Below are 19,923 nucleotides of genomic sequence, written 5' to 3' on the forward strand. Positions count from 1 at the left end.
GATTTGTATACAAACACTTAAATTACACTCATTGAAGTTTTTATAATATTGAAGTTATAATATTAACTTTAAATTTAAATTACATAATTATATTTCTACTCCAATTCTTTTTTTGAAATATAAACATTGAACATTGAAGTGAACATTGCTGTCATAAAATCTTGATGGATTTATTCAAGCATAAATACTGAAGTAGGCTACAGTAAAAAAAATTTTATATGGTGCATATATTCAGCAAAATGCTCCTCTCTAGAGTTCATTTTTCTAGCTGACTAAGGAGTTTTTGGTCACAGAATGTTTTTTTTTCTGAGGTAAATTTGACACTGTATTGTTTGCAAACTGACGTCTTGCGCAGTTGAAACAATAATTGAGCGATTACATGAGACAGGATACGGATTCGGTAATTTAAGTTGTACTCTTTCTTTTAACATACCATCGGATGTTCATTCATGTTTATTTCACGCTGTAGCCGGTATTGAAGCGAAAGAGGTCAGTTCAGATGCGTTTCGCGCTGTCGCTTCTCTTGAACGGAGGCGCTACAGCCAGGGCCGGATTAACATAAGGGCTAGGTGGGGCTGAAGCACCGGGGCCCGTGGATTGAGGGGGCCTGATGTGATTGGCTGTGGAGGAAAAGAAAAGTAGACCTAGAACTGACTGGCCACCGGGAGCACCCAAGCTTTTCCCGGTGTGCCGATTGCCGAAATCCCACCACGCTCCCAAATATATGACTCTGTGCTATTTCAGTCCAAAAGATATGAGTGATAAATTTGTCTTTGTACTCGTTTACACTAGAGTTGCGTGTATCTTTTAATCACCTCGGCTTTACTGTAGCGCATGGGAAACAAACACCGAAAGCCAAGTGATGAAACGGCACTACCTGATAAAACCGCGCAGCGCAAGAGAACAGCTGGACCACACTGGACCGGTGTCTCGCGCCCGCACAGCGCTGACAACGACTGTAGCTCGACACTTTGTGAAGTGATAATAAGCAGTGCTTGCCCATTTGAATTCGACACACGACACTTATATGTGAACAGTAAAGTCTCTGTGGTGAAGCTACATTAAGCAATTTAATCCGCACAGCACCACACCTAGGCTATTTAACATGCAGTTACTGACACTGTAACAATATGGCATTAATGATATTTATTATTAATGTCATGAAAATTGTTATAGGCTACTTATTGCCTATCAAATATTGGGTCAAATAAAGGCAGTAAGTCACTTTTATAAAGGTTTAGTAATACTGTAAGGTTAACTCTGGATTCAATAATTAGTTTTCATTATAGGGCAACTACAAAGGAGAATTTAATAGTTCTAACTTTAACTGCAGAAAAATATGAATTAAATAATTAAGAGCCTGCAATTTAATGGAATAATAATATTGTTAAATGCATTTTAAGAATTCAAAAATATAATTTGTTTTTCGTCCGCTATTTATTAATAAATAATTTATTTGTTTATTCCAATTGCCCTAACCCCAGCAAAACATTTATGGGGGACTCTGTGGGCGAGATGGGTGGAATGTTAGCACCAGTCCAGCCCTGATGATTCTCCTCTTCTAGGGCCAGAAAGAAGACCTTCTAATAATAAAACAATTTAACGTAAACTCCTTAAGGGAGCTGCATATGCTCAAAAGTGGTTGCTGCTTCTGGAAACCTGTTTTGGCTTCATATATCTGGTGATATTGTATTTAGCCTATTCTTTTAATGTGCTGTAGCCTGGCATATTTAGTTTGCATATTCATTGTATCTCTGTGTGTTGGAAATTTGATGTAAAAAAACAAAACAAAACAAAGCAAAAACTAATTATTCCTGTGGTAGAAAACGTTGTGGCACCAAGATAGGCTACTAGGGAGGCCCTTGGGTTTGCTATTGCCCCAGGGCCCTATGTTTTCTTAATCCGGGTCTGGCTACAGCGATCTGTCACTCCACATTAAACAGCGCCAAAGCGGCATTTATTGTTTGAATATTGTAATAAAATGGACAGAATTTGAAGTTTGTTTCATATCAAAAGTAACAAAGCAAAAAGCTTATTGCGAATTTTGGATAAGAGATGCACTTCAATGTTCCTTTCATTAACTGAAAACATGCTAGACTAATCGATTCTTGGGATTTAAGAATTGATATAGTTTCGTAAAAATAAGAATCGATTAAAATCGAGAAATCAATATTTTACCCAGCCCTAAAAATATGACAGTTAATTTTTTTATTTTAAATGCATATATTGTGACAAGAAATGATTTTGGAGACATACATGAAGTCAGACGGTCTAAGACAATCATCCGATTCATTGAACCTCCCACACTGAAACTCAGTATTACAGCTCCATGAATACAATATGCGTTTCTACAAAAGCAAACATACTCAAATTGCTTTCTGGTTCAGTGCAGAAACACCAGGGTGTGAGCAATCACGTGTCAACTCATCAGTTCAGACCAGTATCGCCACGAAAACACAGGCTACAATATGCCATTGGGAAAATAGCTGCCTCCATTTGGATTCCCACATGCCCTGAAAGTTTCATTTCACAGAAATAAAAAACGAGTAGAGATACATGCTACTACAAAATACATAAGGAAGAATGTACATTACATAAATAAAAAAATAAATAGAATTATTTCCACATACTAAACAAATACTATAATATATACGTATATAAAATGAAACAAACGGTTTATAATTTTTCAAGTGTATGTGTGTATATAGACACGCACGCACCCCTCATCTGTGTTCAAGTTGAAAAAGTGCATTAACCATCTGAAACAGCAGATGGCAATATAGTATTATATTAAACGTGTGAGTGGAAATGAGAGAAAGTATGTGATGCGACTGACTAGTCGGTAACTACACAGCTCGAAGCTATCAGACTGTTCAAATGCATCTGTCTTCAAAAGCTCATCGATTATTTCTGATTCAGTGGTGAGAACTTAATTCAAAGGTAATTTATTCTCTTTACCAATAAGAACATAAAATCTCTAGATGTGTCTTTCTGTCTCAGACTATTAGGCAAAGCTGCTATAGGAGGGCAAAACAGCATTATGGGAGTCAATTCCTGACCTTCGACTTTGATACATAATACATAAGCACATTCGTGGTTAAAAAAAAAAACATGTTTCCTGACCTGTGTATCTATGATATAGCCTACGTACAGCACATGAGATGAATAGTAAAGCAGCTTCATGAAGGACAAGTATTCAGAAAGATCCAAGAAAATAATAGCATTAATAACACACACTCTAACATTCTAACATGCATTTCAGTGAAAACCTCTAAAACTACTGAATTGTATATTAGCTTTAGTGCTGACGTTCCCTATTGAGACAGTTCAGAGACAAATCACTAGCATAACAACAAAAAGAAAGAAATCAATAATACAACTATAGCGTTAAAGAAATCAAGTCCCTAAAATAACCAATCTATGGTAAAGATGCCTTCAGAAACTGAAGCTAATAAACCGATTAAGATATTCAGATGGGTTGGATAAAAGCACATAAGCACTACTCAGTACAAGTTGATGGTGAAAAACAACTCAGCCTGTTTGTCAGTGAGGTCGTGTGGAGCTCTGTGTGATGGCTAATTCACACCTATCAATCCGATAATCACGTCTTTAACATTAAAGGACAAAGACTTCACACTCCTGCTGTCCCTCAAATGCACTAAATACCACTGAGAGAATTTGCAAGGTTAACACTAATAGATTTAATAAGGTTTCACTGAGAGAGATAGCGGAGTGCCTGAGAGAATAAAGAGAAAGAGAGAGAAAAGTATTGGTTAGGGGTAAGAATGCACTGATATAGAAATTATTTTAATTATTTATTAAATAATTAGTTGTAATTATTTATTGTATTGTATAGCTGATAACAGACACTAATGTAACTGGAAAACATACTTCAACAAATATAACAAAGAATAATGTTATTGTGTTATATTTGTCAATAAAGCATGAACATATAGCACATATTCAGTCCCCACCACTATCCAGGAAGACATGATGCTTTATTAAAAGCCAGAGTACTATCTCTAGTTTGGAAGTCTTTGTGATTTCAAAGATTTTGACCAGCATTAATAGATCCAAATCAGAGGCAGAGAAAGAAAGAGAAAGCAAGCAAGAGATTGAGAGGAACAGACAGATGGACAGAGAGATCAATAACGGGAACCAGTGTGATAACTTCAAATGAAAAGCACCTAGGTTCATAAAGAAGTCTGGAGTCTTTTAAGAAAAGACTGTAGGGGCGTCTGTTTTTTTTATAAGCAGCTGGATTCAGCCGTGTTCCTCTTCCTCTGTTTATTTGTTCTGCTGAATTAGATTTAGGAGGCATTTTATTTTCAGTCTTTGGGAGGTCTGGAAACACAGTGTGTATGCGCAGACATATGTGTCTGTGTCGGTCTGACCTGGAGGAAACAAATTTAACTCTAAAAGTCTTACTAAAAGAACCACCGCCCCATATATCACTTCACCAAGACAAACCTCAACTCTCACAAAGATCAATACCACTCTCTTACACAACAAAACAGAGGACTCACAGCAACACCACATAATGCAGAGCAAAACGTTTTGAACACTCTGCTATACCTTAAAATACAGCAAAACAAAGCCAATTTTGGTCTTTTTATGTAGACATAGAATACAGTACAGAAGCCACATGGACCACATTTTCGGGGCTTTTTGCAATTTGAAAGCTTTATTCTCCATTTATTGTAATTGTGTGGAAAGGATTATGTCTTTTTTATGGTTTTATGTAAGAGAGCACATGAGGGTGAAAAATGACTATATTCTTTTTTGAGTGAACAAAATGTATGGGTTCTCAAACACTAAATTCAAGGTCATGAAGTGAAACAACATTACATATTTTGTCGGTGACCCATTCCATTTCACTTCACTGCCCCAGTAATGTTGCAATCCAAAGGCAACAGGTGACATAGAAAATTTGGCCCAGATTCATTTAAATCATAACTGAGGGCTTGAAGATGACAGATGACATTTCTGTCAGCATTGCAACCGGTGATGAGAATGCGCGCAATCCAGCTGAAATGATTAATCTGAGGACGTTTTTCAGCATGAACAGCCAGTTACACCTGGTCACAAAGGTAGAAAGAGACAGACAGAAGGGAGAATGGGAAGGTGAGAGAGGTTACATTTAATTCTGTTTGAATCTAAAAGAAATGCTGGTTACCATCTGTCTGTCGGCCTCAGCGGATGTTAAAGTTGCCCTTATGGTAATATGAGACAGATGTGGCAGCTATTGACTGGCAGATGCCATACACACACACACACACACACACACACACACACACACACAGAGAGAGAAACAACCACTTCCTTGTGTGCAGATCAAAAGCTGCTGGCATGGAAGTTCTGTTCATTTGCATTCTGAAACAAAGTCTCCTCTGAAACAAAAGTCTCCTTATTCCCTCAAACTGCTTGACGACTGACAGTGATATCAGATCAACATTCTCTCACAGAGTCTGATTTATATTTAATGGCTAATCAATCAAGATTAATCAAGTTAATTTTACATGCTGTCCAACTAATGGTCACAAAAGAGGCCGGGTTCATTTTGCATTCAAATCAGAATCCTAAATATTCACAGACTCATCAGTGCTATGCAAAACAGTACGATATCCACGGTCAGAGGTCTGCTGGGATTATCATATCAATGTCTTTACTTGAAATCTCGCATCTCTTCAGGCAAGTTTATTCCTAGCGCCTGACATTTGTACCTTTTCTCTTTTTGAATTATTCACTGCTTTAGGGTGGCTAAATGTCAGCACCTCCACATGGGTTCTTCCTGACTCTTTGAGAGGGGTGAAAGAATGAGAGTAAAATAAAGACGTCCCCCTCTTTCCAAAAACAGAGGCATGAAAAGGACCCATCCCTGCAGCTGTCCTTTGGGAAAAGGGTGCTCTTGACCTCAGGTAGCTGCCAGACTACATCCGTCATAAGGCGGTTGAGCTTGTTAGAATATTCATTACAGTTTGGTCTACATTAAATAGCTAATTAGACTGTAGCATTTTCATTTATGAGGCTCCAGATGGTTAGCCAAACACCTTTTATGTTGCAATGGCATCAGAAAGAATAAATCTTTGGAATCAATTACAGCAAAAATATTTATTTAAGAGTTTGTATGTGTCTTTATTTAAGCTTTTTTTTACCTTCTGCTGTTATGTATAGCACAGCGTTTCTGAGTATATACTATTGTTCAAAAGTCTGGGGTCGAACTTTTTGAATTTCTTCTTCAAAGAAATTATTTTATTCTATTATAATAAGGAATGTTTCTAGAGCAGTAAATCAGCAAATTAGAATAATTTCTGAGGGATCATGTGATGCTGAAGACTGGAGTTATGACCTCTGAAAATTTGGCTTTGCCATTACAGGAATAAATTACATTTGAAAATATATAAAAATAAAAGAGCTATTTTAAATACATTTCAAAATATTACTGTTTTTACTGTATTTTAAAACAAATATAGACAGCCTTGGTGAGCCTCGAAAACTAAGGAATATGTAGCAGTCTAGAAATAAAATAAAATGAATTTTTAATAAGTGAATAATTATTGTATTCTGTACCACGCACAAGGTGTATTGGCAAACGGACATCTGAAGCTTCAGAATGATTTTACTCCCCGATGCCCTGATATTCACTTCTAAAAGTGAAACTACGAAGATTGAAAGCCAAGTTTTTTCATTCAGTCTTTGAATTGAAGATATGTTCTCACAACTCTGAAAAATAGACAGCCGATCATCTATGACAAAGACAGACAGATGTCTTTTCTCACTACAGAACATCTTCCATGTATTTTCCCTTCTCCTTTCATTATCTTTTTCACCTCCTTTTTAAGACCGGCTTCACTGTAGGAACAATGATGATGGTAGGAACAGCGAGAAAAATCAGAATAGAACATACAGAAAAAACAGCCTTTTAAATGCATGAGTCACCCTTATAAAACACATTTTAAAACCCATGTGAACACAGGACCTCATGTAATACAAGAATGTGAGAATATATTTAAGTTTCTGGTGACCATTCAGTTCTCTTTAGGCAAGCTTGTGCTGTTTTCTTCTTTATTTGCTTGTTTTAACTAAGTTAATATTACAGACAAACATCCTAAGCAGATGAATGTTATTTTTATGTGCTGTTATTTGCTATAAAATTATTCATTGTTTTTGCTATATTTACTGATCCAAATCGAATGCACATCACTGTGGGGAGAGAAAGAAAGTGAGAGAAAGAGAGAATGAAAATGTCACAATGGCGCAAGGTGAGATATGAATGCTCTCGCACTTTCTGTGACTGTAGCAGTTAATGCAAATACATTTATATGAAAACCCAAATTCTCAGCAAACCCCTCTTTTTCTGCTTCTCTCTCTGTTCTTTCTCTGATTCTTCCAAGACAAATACAAGCCCTCTCAGCCTAATTTTATGGATGGGATCCCTTAAATTAACATGCTTGGGAAAAGTAATCAAGAAAGAGACCAGAAAACACACCCGCATGCAAAATATATGTGCATCCGAAGGACATATGCTTGACTTCATTAGCCCTCCAGCACAACACTGTGCCACCGTCCCATTTTTCCGCTGCAAATATAAACTTTTTCCAATCTGTTGTATTGCTCGCAGGAAAATAGGAATGACACGAACAGGCAGACTTTAAATAAATCACAATTACGAAGCACTACTGGATCCAGCCCGGAGAGTTGAGCTTCCCTCCTCTCTTATCTCTGACCAAACAAACAACACCTGTGCTGAGTGACAAGACTAATAACCAATTAACAGCCTAATACAACCATTTTACATTACCGTGAGAAACACCCTCTTGGTCGGAAATAATAAATCAAAGGGGTGTGGCCCGTCAGTGCACAAACCCTTCCTGAAGAGGAAATGAGATTGAATTAATACTCATCAAAGGACTAACAAAACATAATTACGCTTAAGAATGCGAAACGAGATTAAAACACACTTTGGTTTTTGGTGCGGAGAAAAATGAAGAGTGACGTATGCATATGCTAATGAAAAGCATGCTGGTTTCCAGCAGGGACCTTGCGGGCCTAGTTCTATTTACGAACCTGGAAAATGTTTAAGCAGCTAAATGCCAATGAAGAGCGCCCGCTGTGACTTAGACGAAATTTGCTTTGAAGTTAAACAGGTTCATAAATAAATAAAAGGAGCGGGCTCCTCCTTTTCTCCGGGGAGGTGAAGATTTCCTGTGCATACATTCATTCGATCTTTGCCCCCCCCAAACCTCCCCTTCACCCCTGAGCTCCTTTTGCTTTGATTCCCTCTTTCCTTCTTCCTTCCTTCCATTCCTCCCTCTTTCTGGCATACATGTGAATTGCTTGCTCTCATTTGTGCTTTTGCCTACCCCGAGTGGTAGATAAAGTCATGTCTGACATTAATTTGTAATGTTAAAGACTTGTACCAAACTAATCACACATTACGCTCATAATAAGAACGATGGAGGTTTAATTTGCCGCATATTAAAAGAGTGAAATTACTCATCAATGTGAAAGAGAGACAGTCAGAGCGGGCGAGAGAGAGAAAGAGGGGAGGACGAGTGCTCAAACCCACACCAGGAGTCGTCACTGAAAGTAGACAAACTCAAACAAACACTTTGTTGTGCAATCGACATTACAATTAATTAGCCCCTGGCTGGCTCGCAGGTCTAATAGAGGAGAGAGGAGCGAGTGTGAACTCTATCTACCCTGTACAGAAAGACAGCCCGCCATTCTAGCTGCTAATGGGGTCACGGAAAGAACAAGAGGAGGAATGAAAAAGCGAGAGAGGAACAAGAAAAAACAGCTCAGTAAATGACAGGCACAAGAAGAGGGTTGTGAGAGGAACATTTGAGGGATTTTGCTGGAGGTATAAAAATGTATTTGGAAGCAGACCACTTGTAGATAAATGGAGAAATTGCAGCATTCAATATGGCAGCTGTAGAAATAGAACTTCTATCTTTTAGATAAAAGAGCAAATGGGCTTTTTGATAGAGGCTACTTTTAATCTAGAAGAAATAGGAACTGTACTTGTAGGTTTACTACACCACTATTTAAAAGTTTGGAAACACTGAAGACATTGTTTGAAAGAAATTCATCTTTCTGTTCACCAATTTAGCTCTTAATTAGTAAAAATAAATTCAAAAACTTGTGTACAGTTAATAATTACAAATAATTACCATTTAAAATAAGTTTTTTATAATTCTATATATTTTTTATCAATTTAAATGTAAGTGTTTTTTTTTAATTATAATTCTAAAATTATATCTACCACTCAAAAGTCTGGGGGTCAGTTTTTTTTTTTTGATTGTTGGAAAGAAAACAATACTTTTATTTACCAAGGATGCATTACATTTATCAAAAGTGGCAGGAAATACTTTTATAATATAATTATAAACAAACAATTTCTATTTCAAATAAATGCTGTTCATTTGAGCTCTCTATTCATCAAAAAATCTTTAAAAAAGTACTAAATATTAAACACCACAGAACAACACTGATAATAATATGAAATGTTTCCTGAAAACCAAATAAACATTTAGATGATTCTGATCATATTACACAAAAAAAACTAAAAACAGCTCTGCCATCTCAGGAGTGAATTGCTTTTAAAATATGCTATGATTGCAAAGCCAGATTTTCCGCAGCCATTACTCCATTCTACTAAGAAAACCATGTGCTATATAATCCTTAAGAAATCCTTCTAATGTGCTGATTTGGTATTCAAGAGACTTTTCTTCTTATTAGCACAGCTGAAAATGGTTGTGCTGCTTAATGAACTGTGGAAATGGCAGTGAATATACTTGCATTTCTTTCAAGTCACTGTACAATGTCACTTTTGAAATTTTGGTTTTATAAATGGCCCAACACAAACATATTCTTCCAGTCATTCTATTGTTCTTTTGAGAGATGAAAGATATTCTGTACACAAGAACAAAAGAACAAAGCAAACCGTATCTAACCCGCACAGGGGAGAGAAGTGGACAGCCCAGATTCACAACAAAATGAGGAGCACATAAGAGTCTGCAGTTTGAGAAAAAGACCCCTCACTGATGCTTAGCTGGAAGCTTCATTGAACAGCACACGCTAAACACCAGCTTTATTTGCAGTAGTCAAGAGAAGATGCTGAGATGCTGCTGGCCTTTCGAAAGAGCCCAAAGAAAAAGCCATGGATGGGATCGCTTAAATTAACATGCTTGGGAAAAGTACTCAAGAAAGAGACCAGAAAACACACCCGCATGCAAAATATATGTGCATCCGAAGTGACATATGCTTGCTGCTGGCCTTTCGAAAGAGCCCAAAGAAAAAGCCACATCTGACACTTGCATGATTAATGATTAGAAATGCATGGTTATATCGAGTCCTTAGTGAACAAGTGTCATTTTCTCTCAAACAAAAACAATGGATTGGTGTCTCTAAAAATTTTGAGGATTAGTGTATCTATATGGAAAAATAAACATTACTATGGTGGAGAAACAGTATATGTTGTATCACCGGATGACACCCTACATTAAAAAGTCGAGACTGCATGCAAACAAACAAACAAACAAACAAACACACTCCCAACCTGTCTCAGGATGGCAGGACCCATGTTGATTGCAGTTGCAAGGTACACAAGGGGAGAAGGGTCCACCTTTAGGGGTTTCCCTGGTGAATCCAGGAGCACAGTGTTCACAGAACTGCCCAGTGAATCCTTTAGGACAAGTACACTCCTCCACCCATGAAGCATATGAAACTATATTGTAGTTTGTCCGGACCGAAGATTCAAGGCTTACCCTGGAGAGCTGGGAGGTGTCTGTAAACAAGAGATATATCACTTAGAATAATTGTACAACATACTTTCAAATTATACAATAAATAAATAAATACACTACAGTTTAATTTTGAGTTTGTTTGAGACCAGTATGATTTAAAAAAAAGAAATTAAGTAATTTATTTGGCAAAAACACATTAAATCAATAAAAGTGACAGTAAAGATATTTGGCTGAGATAAAACTATTTGAAAATCTGGAATCTGAGGGTTCAAAAAAATAAAAAAATTTAGAAAATCGCCTTTAAAGTTGTCCAAATGAAGTTCTTAGCAATGCATATTACTAAACAAAAATTAAGTTTGAATATATTTACAGTAGGAAATTTACAAAACATTTTCATGGAACATAATCTTTACTTAATATCCTAATGATTTTTGGCATAAAAGAAAAATCAATAATTTTGACCCATACAATGTATTTTTGGCTATTGCTACAGATATACCCCAGCAACTTAAGACTGGTTTTGTGGTCCAGGGTCACATATATATGTTACAAAAACCATTTTTAACCATCTATTCATTAAAGGATCCTTAAAAATGTATCAGGATTTCCACAGAAATATTAAGCAGCACAACTGTTTTCAATATTGGTAATAATAATATCTATCACTTACATTTTTTTTTTTAGCACATTAGATATTAGAACAATTTCAATTATAATATTTATTTCTGAAGGATCATGTGACACTGAAGACTGGAGTAATGATGCTAAAAATTCAGTTTCACCATCACAGGAATAAATTACATTAACAAATATTATAATAGAAAACAGTTATTTTAAACTAATATTTCACAATATTAGTGTTTTGTGGTATTGTTGAGTCTTTTAAAAAATATATTTAAAAAACTGTTGAACAGTAGTGCAAACAAACAAACAAACAAATAAATAATCAATCAATCAATCCTTGGGGTGCAAAGAAATGGCATAACAATAAATATATGTAAGATGCTGTGTGACAGAAAAACTAGTTTTTTTTTTTAAGAGTAAGAAACATCATGTGCTGACTAAGAAACGTCAAGTGCCTATTCAAACGTTTTTTTCTTCTTCTTTTTTTTCAGCAGGATTCAGCAGTTCTGATGGATTTGAAAATTGCATTCCACCATGAATCTACACTGAATGTGAAATCACTGGGTCCCGTCCACTTGTAATTGCCCTCACGATGTAGCTTAGCTAGCCTGCCTGCTAAAGCTCCCCTCTGCCTTTCTCTCACCTTTGCTTACACACAGACAGACATCAGGACCACTGGGTGCAAGCCGATAGAATCTTTGATCACCATATGAATAAATGAACAAGGAATGAATTAATCAATAAGGGCTGAGTGGGGAGAGGTGGAACATGATGAAGGTGAGTGGGTCTTTGTTTCTCTCAGGGATCCATACTGCCTCATAAATAGTGATAGAGGGAGACTGTATACAGATCAAATTTGAATTGCCTGCGATTTTGAATGCGATTTTGTGTAGCTTGTCAGTGATCTACGGCTCTGTGTAGTAAATGCAGCTCCATCTGAAAGTACGTGCTGGAGATTTACTACTAATTTTTCTTTACTTTGTTAATCACCAGAAGCGGCTTTACTGACAAGATGCGCATGAAAATCGCATTTGATTTTTTGCACAGCCCTACTTCTAATGTACTTTTTTTTCCTGATTAAAGCTTTAATAAAGCAGAATACATGATTGCGTTGTAGCATTTTTGTAAAGTAATTGTTCATTTTGTAACAGTAAGAAGTGTTTGCCAGCAAGTATTGCTCGATACCACGGCAACCACGTGCACGTCCATGTTTAACGCTTCTTGTAGCTATGTGAAAAATATCTGTCTGTCTATACACAAAGTGTATAATTGGAACAGTTCATTGTTGGAGCTGAGCTGATGAGCTGAATGAGAGCGAGAGAGAGAGAGAGAGAGAGCATGCAGAGCAGAGCAGATGTTCTAAAGAATCGCTGCTTTAGAACATTGATTTTGAAACTTGTGAATCCATCAGAATCATTAGAAGACAGAATCGCGATCATATATATGAATCGATTTTTTCGTGCACCCCTAATTTTGACGGCATGGCAACAACCCTTCCTCTTTTCTATAGCAGCGCAACATGGCCTCGACCCTTTGTTGCATGTTCCTGGGGACGGGGTTTATGTAAATTTCTGGGTTTGTGATGTCACAAACCCAGGAAGAAGCTCGTTGTAGTCCCTACGAACCGTTTTTGTAGGCATTAAACTGCCATAAATTTAAAAGACGATATCTCCTTTTGCATTGAACTTTCAGCTTCATAACTTTGCAGATATTGTTTATGTTCAAACAGCAACATTACACACTAACTAAAGTTAAAAAAGTGAAATCACAATCAACCACCCCTTTAATAAGTGCTGTAGAGGCACTTTATTTGAATCCATTTAAATAGATATATTTGTAACAACAGCAATAATAAATATAATTATAATTATTTAAATTAAGTGCCTTTAGAAGCTAATTGTAGGAGCATTTTATAGAAATATATATTTATTTTTAATGAAAGAAAATTCTGTTACACCGTGTCTGCACCGCCGCGCCGCAACAGCTAAAGCCTAAGAGATCCTCAAAAACCATTTGAACTTTGTGTCAGTACATCAAAAATAGAACGAGGCATCAGTTTACTGTCGGGGATTTGTCGTGTCATGCTGCGTGGCATCCAGTGTAGACAGCATCACTGATTAAAATAGGTTCTATTGTATTTTGTCCCAGGAGTAATGTTCAATACACTTATGATATTGCTTTTGGTTAGCTATATAAGTTTAATTCCTTTTCCAGAATAAAAGCTAAATCATCATTACATTATTGTTTTTAATGTAAAAAAAAAAAATCTGTTAAAGGAAAAACAACATATGGTGATTTACAATTAAAGAAATAAAACATTGAATTAATTCCAGAATGGGAAACATTCACACCTATAATCCATTCAGCTGTATTGTATTCCAGTGTGTGACACTTTCCAACTGGCAAGTACAGTGTTACATCACGGCATATTTCTCAATGAGCACAGAAATCATGCCACAATGAAAGGCAACCAATAAACACAATCACAGGCCAGGAACAAACTGGGGGGCATGACCAATGTTACAGGCTCCACCAGACTACTAATCGATGGCTGATTACAGTACAGTCCATACTGCCAAGTATGGAAATGCATGTTCCCTTGCCATTTTAAATCAATTTCTTTTAGTCTTTAATGACTGCATTTCTGTCTCATTTCAGTGCATGTCTTTTCCTTATACAGTTGTGTAACACACACATACCTATATAAACATTGACTTACAGTTCTGGCCTCCTGCATTGCTGATATGTAGTGCAGTTAGATTGTAAATCATTTGGAGAAACTCAAATGGGGCAATAGATGGATTTATGCTCTTCTCTGTTAACCTGGAAACCAGAAAGCAGAGATAATGGTTAGAAACATGTGACTGTGTCTGCTCTAATAACTATGGTAGTGTTTTTCAAAAGAAAACAGCGCTCCTCTGACTTTATTTACGTAAAACTGAGGCTCTTCATTAAGGCACACTAGGTCTAGTCAATTTAAGCTAACGGAATAAGGAAAGTCTATCTGTATGAGTGAGTCACAAAATATATGAATTTTCTTGTCACTCTGGTAGGAAAGTGCCTGTCAAAACAACAAATGCAAATGTAAAAAGCTTCTATGAACGGAAAAGCTTCAGGTTAGCAGAAAACACTGCCAAGTAAAATTGCCATATGCTGACAGACGTACATAGTATTGCACACACACAGATGTCATGACTGAAAACACAATTGTTTTCTGATGTTTATTCTTGTTCACACATTTATAATTATAAAAACAAAAAAAAACTTGATAAGCCATGTGGTCCCAGTGGGCAAATGTTTCAATCTGCCATGGAAACTGAAATACCTTCCTTTGAAAACACAAAAGCAATTCACACAATATTTTATTCCTATAACATTGCTCTGTTTCCACCTGGTATTAAGATGCTGTTTTTAAGTTGTCACTGCTATATAGAGGTGAAAAGGGTGTAATTGGTGCAATAACCAGCTTTTTAGCAGTACACTCTTAAAAATAAAGGTGCTTCAAAAGGTTCTTCAAGCTATGCCATAGAAGAACCATTTTTGGTTCCACAAAGAACCATTCAGTCAAAGGTTCTTTAAAGAACCATCTCTTTTTTACCTTTTTGTAATCTGAAGAACCTTCTTTCACCACAAAGAACCTTTTGTCAAACAGAAAGGTTCTTCAGATGTTAAAGGTTCTTTATGGAACCATTTAGACAAAAAGGTTCTTCTATGGCATCGTGAAGCACCTTTATTTTTAAGCGTGTACTGCAAGAAGAAATTAATCTGCTAAATGACTAAATGGAATAAATTAAAACTCTAGCACTTTCATGAGAACAACTACAATATATTTTTTAAACAGAAAGCCCAATACTGTGATAAATCTGGCATCTTTTCACCCATCACAGGTTATACATTTAAGCTGAAATACAATGAACATCCTCATTAGCAACATGAACAACAGTATTCTGATTGAATTTTAACATGATGTGAACCTACCAGTCTGCAAATGTGCTTAAAGGTGCTTTCACACCTGTAGATATATTGCTTTGTTCCGAAACAGGGATTAAAATTATTACAGTGTTGCTTTTTATTCTTGGTGCGGTTCGCTTTCACACGGCAAAGTTTCTAAACGGACAAAATTTGTTAATAAGTCACACGCGAGTAAACTGTTCTCTCATTGGTCAAAGTTCCACGGTTTATTTTCCGGGATTCCACTTAGCTGTCATGGCTGTCATCCGTCAGGATGGAACCGACAACAGCTTTTTTTTGTAGCTATCCTTATATTCATTTATCAGTTTGAGCAGGAGTCCAGGATTCATCGGGAAAACATTTTTAAAATGCACCTACTAGGAATAAGAGCAATAAGACGGCATTATAAAATGAAAAAGTGCACTTTTTTATTTTGAATGGCGAAGACGTGCTCACCCACAGACATTCACAGACCCACAGGTTCATTTTGAAGTATTAGCAAAACAACAAAGCAAATGTTTTTCACGGAACTTACGTGATTACCCATTATACATTGTGATATAGCTTGGTTCGTTGGTCCGTTAGATCGGATTGCTTTCTCACTACAACCGAACCGCTCCAGAGTTCGTTTTCAATCGAGCCGAGACCACCTCGTTCAGCCGATCTCGGACCGATTGTTTTGGCTCGGATCCGAGCACGATTGCTGTGTTCACATATGCCCAAACGAACCAGGCTAAGGGGGGAAACGCGCCAGGTTCCGAAACAACGAGCCAGGTGTGAAAGCACCCTAAAGGTCCCCTGAAATGCTTAGAAACAAGCAGTGTTACTCTATGTGTTGACGTCATTTTAACTGAAACAGGAAGACAGGGTGGGACATAACAAGCAACCCGGCCCCTTTTTAAAATAGCCAATAGCGTTTGTTTATATCACAGCTTGGGCTAGAGCCATTCAGAGCCGTTGAGCTCCGTAAAGCCGCATTTGACAGGGTATGCCAGCCATAATCTCATCCATATTGCTATAAAATATTGCATTCTGTGTAGAATTCAAATAGCTCCGATACATTTTGTGGTCTGCGCTGACTCGCGCATGTGATCCGCTCCGTGCTATCGTGTCTCTGGACCAGAGCAGAGTGTGTGTGCGGTGCGGTGGTTAGCGTGACACAGTGCGAAACCAGTCTTCTTTTTTCCCACAATGGAAAGCATATTTACACTGTTTGAATCGTTCCCTGTCCCCTATATAGTGCACTACGTGCCATTCACTGTACAGAAAATACTAATTCTGTGGACAAGTGACCGATTTCAGCCGCGGCTTCAGCATCTATTTTATAGTGTAAGGGGCGGGCGCTTCGGATTCTAGAGAGCATTGGATTGGACAGAAAGTTTGATGAGAAGCTGAAGTACGATCTGACGTCAAAAAAATCGTTGAGCCATTTTGGCAGAAGTGACGAACTGCAAGCTTCTAAATGCGAATTTTGTCACTGTTTTGGAGCACACTGCCTTATAGATATCCTTAAGACCAACATATTGATACTAACACCCAAAAACTTTAATTTTGATTTCATGGGGACTTTAAAGAGCATTATTTTTGTTTTATATTTTATTTTGTGGTTTACCACCTGATCTTAGAGTCTGTGGTTTCTGGCAAGCCATTGTGTTTTTTGTTTGTACTCTTCTCTGATTTGTGTGAAATGAAATTACATTTACGTTTGTTAATTTATTACAAAGAAGGAATACAAAAAAGCTCAATTTTAAGAGTGTTTAGAGAAGTGGGCTAGAATAAAGATGAAAGTAAGAAGTAGTAAAGAGAAGAATTGCATTAGAAAAGTATAATTTCTCTTTTCTCTGTTTTGTTTTTGCACAAAAAGATTCACAAAAGGATTAAAGGGGTCATGAACTGAGGAATTAAAATTCCCTTTATCTTTCGATATGTAAGAGGTCATTGTATTATAACAACATTCTGTAAGTTTCAGAACTCAAAACTTTCTCGTTAGTCTGAAAATTACTTATATTGAAGCTAATCTGCCAAAACGTCAAAATGTGCCACTTTATGATGTAATAGTGTGACTAAGCACCGCCTCCGCAGAAGAAGATCTAGTTCTACATCGTTGCCTGTTTAGCCCCGCCCACCGATTTGCACACGTAGTAGGTAAATGCCAAGAGCGGCAAACGCAGGCCTATGCAGAAACCAAACAATAAACTTTTTGATGAACTTTATTTTTAATGAAGTTCCAGACTGCATCAGTAAGAACTTGGTCCTTTGTTTACTTCATTTTATCAAGGATTCATTTACAAATAAGGCGCAATTCGATGCAGGATTTTCAGAAAGTTTGAAACTAAAAGATGATGCTGTGTCGACTATACAGGATCCGTCAGTAATGTCGAACCACAAGTGTGAGTAACTGTTTTTATTAAGTGATCACTGTTGCTTTGTCTGTTATTACAGATAATTTGATATGTACTTAGTATTTATGTGTTTTTAAAGGAGACATATTATGCCACTTTTTACAATATGTAATATAAGTCTCTGGTGTCCCATAATGTGTCTGTGACGTTTCCGCTCAAAATACTCCACAGATCATTTATTATATCATTTTGAAAATGCCTATTTTGAGTGGAAGCAGAAACACTCAGTTAAACAGGTGTTTCTGTCCCCCGCACTTTTTTGACCCACCACCAATATTTTCGCCTTTGTTCTCTGATTTGTTACTAAGATTTGAGTGAACCAACATTCAGCCAATCACAAGGCGAATCATCTCTTGGGCGCGTCTACCATGAGTTTAAAATCTCCTGCTGCTCTCGCAATTTCTTTCGTTCATTCACTTCTTTGCTCTTTGGTGGTCTGGGGTAAAATGCACCCCAGAAAAAAGCAGAGGACAATTACTTCCTTTTTTCGAACACACACTGTAAGTAAGTGTTATGTCGCGATGACACGAATCACGCGATCAAGTTTCCATGTTGATTTAACTTACTGTAACGTCACGTCTACACTGGATGCGATCGATGCGATCATGCTACGTGACAAAAGACAATAGAACCCGTTAAGAATCTCATCATATTGCGGGGATCCAGTGTGTGTTAAATGCTCTCCTACTTGTCGTTTTGGATAAAAGCATCTGCTAAATGAGACATAACTGATTATTGGGTTCTGCTGTCTTTTGTCGCGTCGTGCTGCTTGCGTTATCCTTTCCCAATAAAGCAAAGTTTTTTGCGCCGAATATTTCTCATCATACTTTATCATATTTTAGTACTTCAATTAATGTCCTAAATTTTAACTGGTCTGTAGGAAAGGCAGGCTTTCGCATCACTGACAGAGAGAGGGGAGGACAGTTGCTCGACCTCTCCAGAATGTATACAGGTGAGATATGTCTGAAAAAAGAGGACTATTTTAAGGCAGTGATTTCTTAATTGGGACTACTTACAAACCATGTCCACACTAAATTGTTTGTAGTTCCTGTACCCTTTAAGCTTTAAACACATTTGTTGTCTTTTCTGAAAGACATTTTTTGTCCAACTTTTAAGAATTAAGATAAAAGTTATTGTTCAAGTCTAGTGTAACTGAAATATTGTGCATAAAATATCTTTATTTCATAAAAATAACATATAGATGCCCACAGTGGTCTCAAAGTCCCAAGTCCTGCAGTTATTTTTCAAATTTGAGTATGATATCACAAAAATAGGTTAATAAATTATTTTTAGAATTTATTATATGAACATGAATGTACTTACTTTGTACATTATATACATCAAAATTTGTTTGCCTTTGAGAGTCACATAATCACCTGACAGCTGTCCCGGACCTGCTAAAAACATCTGTTTTGGTTCTGATTATCATATTTATTGTGCTGAAATCATGTGTTTTAAACCATATGAGTTTAAACTTCTGATATAAGGTTTTCTGAGAGCACACATCCGAAGCACACGGACAGAAAGCGGCTGTCACAGCATGTGAGTACTAAACTAAGTTCTCATTCACACACAAGTTTAGGTTAAAAACACACGAGTTACAAAAAACAGTCGGTTATGTCTGTGAAGGTAAACTGCTGGGAAATAAATTGCATGTTTATTTTAGATCTGTGTGGCAGCAGCAATATTCAGTAAATAAATCCACTGCTCTCTTGTCTCCTCTGAGGCTGGGCTCTAAATAGTGTTCTGTGCTCGTCTGTGCAGCCAAAGACAACAGGTAGCATGTTTTGCTCAAACTTTCTCCATGGCATTAGAGCTGGTACACCATTGTTGCTTGCGAAAACACAATGACGGTGCCGGGGGTGTAAACTTACAGATTAAGGGGCGGTAATATTATAATGAGATCCCCTTTGCCACGTCACCAAGGGAGCGAAATCAGACGCGCTCGTTTTCACTTGCAGAAAAAGGCTTACCAAAACAAAGTTACTGGGTTAATCTTCTTAATCTTTCCTTGGTTGGTAGATGCACCGGAGACCTGATTATAGCACTTAAAACCTGGAAAAGTCAGATTTTCATGATATGTCACCTTTAACCTAAATCACAGCAGCATCCATCTGTGAAGGACATAGGCTGTCAAACATACACTGTTAGCCAATCATAGCAGTGGGGGGGGGGGGGGGGGGGGGGGGGGAGAAAAA

At 37.1% G+C, this 19,923-nt stretch overlaps 1 protein-coding gene across 1 annotated transcript in view; it reads right to left on the reverse strand.

Annotated features, from left to right (window-relative positions):
• Nucleotides 1-19,923, reverse strand: part of lamc3 (laminin, gamma 3) — a 96,767-nt gene that overhangs the window by 14,513 nt on the left and 62,331 nt on the right. Inside the window, exons 11-12 of the mRNA XM_016287748.1 lie at nt 14,092-14,195; nt 10,562-10,789 (exon numbers count right to left, since the gene is read on the reverse strand). Of these exons, the coding sequence (XP_016143234.1) occupies nt 10,562-10,789; nt 14,092-14,195 (332 nt within the window). The remainder of the gene's footprint in view (nt 1-10,561; nt 10,790-14,091; nt 14,196-19,923) is intronic.

Source organism: Sinocyclocheilus grahami, unplaced genomic scaffold (genome assembly GCF_001515645.1).
Source record: "Sinocyclocheilus grahami isolate Dianchi unplaced genomic scaffold, SAMN03320097.WGS_v1.1 scaffold12.1, whole genome shotgun sequence".
NCBI classification, from domain to species: Eukaryota; Metazoa; Chordata; class Actinopteri; order Cypriniformes; family Cyprinidae; genus Sinocyclocheilus; species Sinocyclocheilus grahami.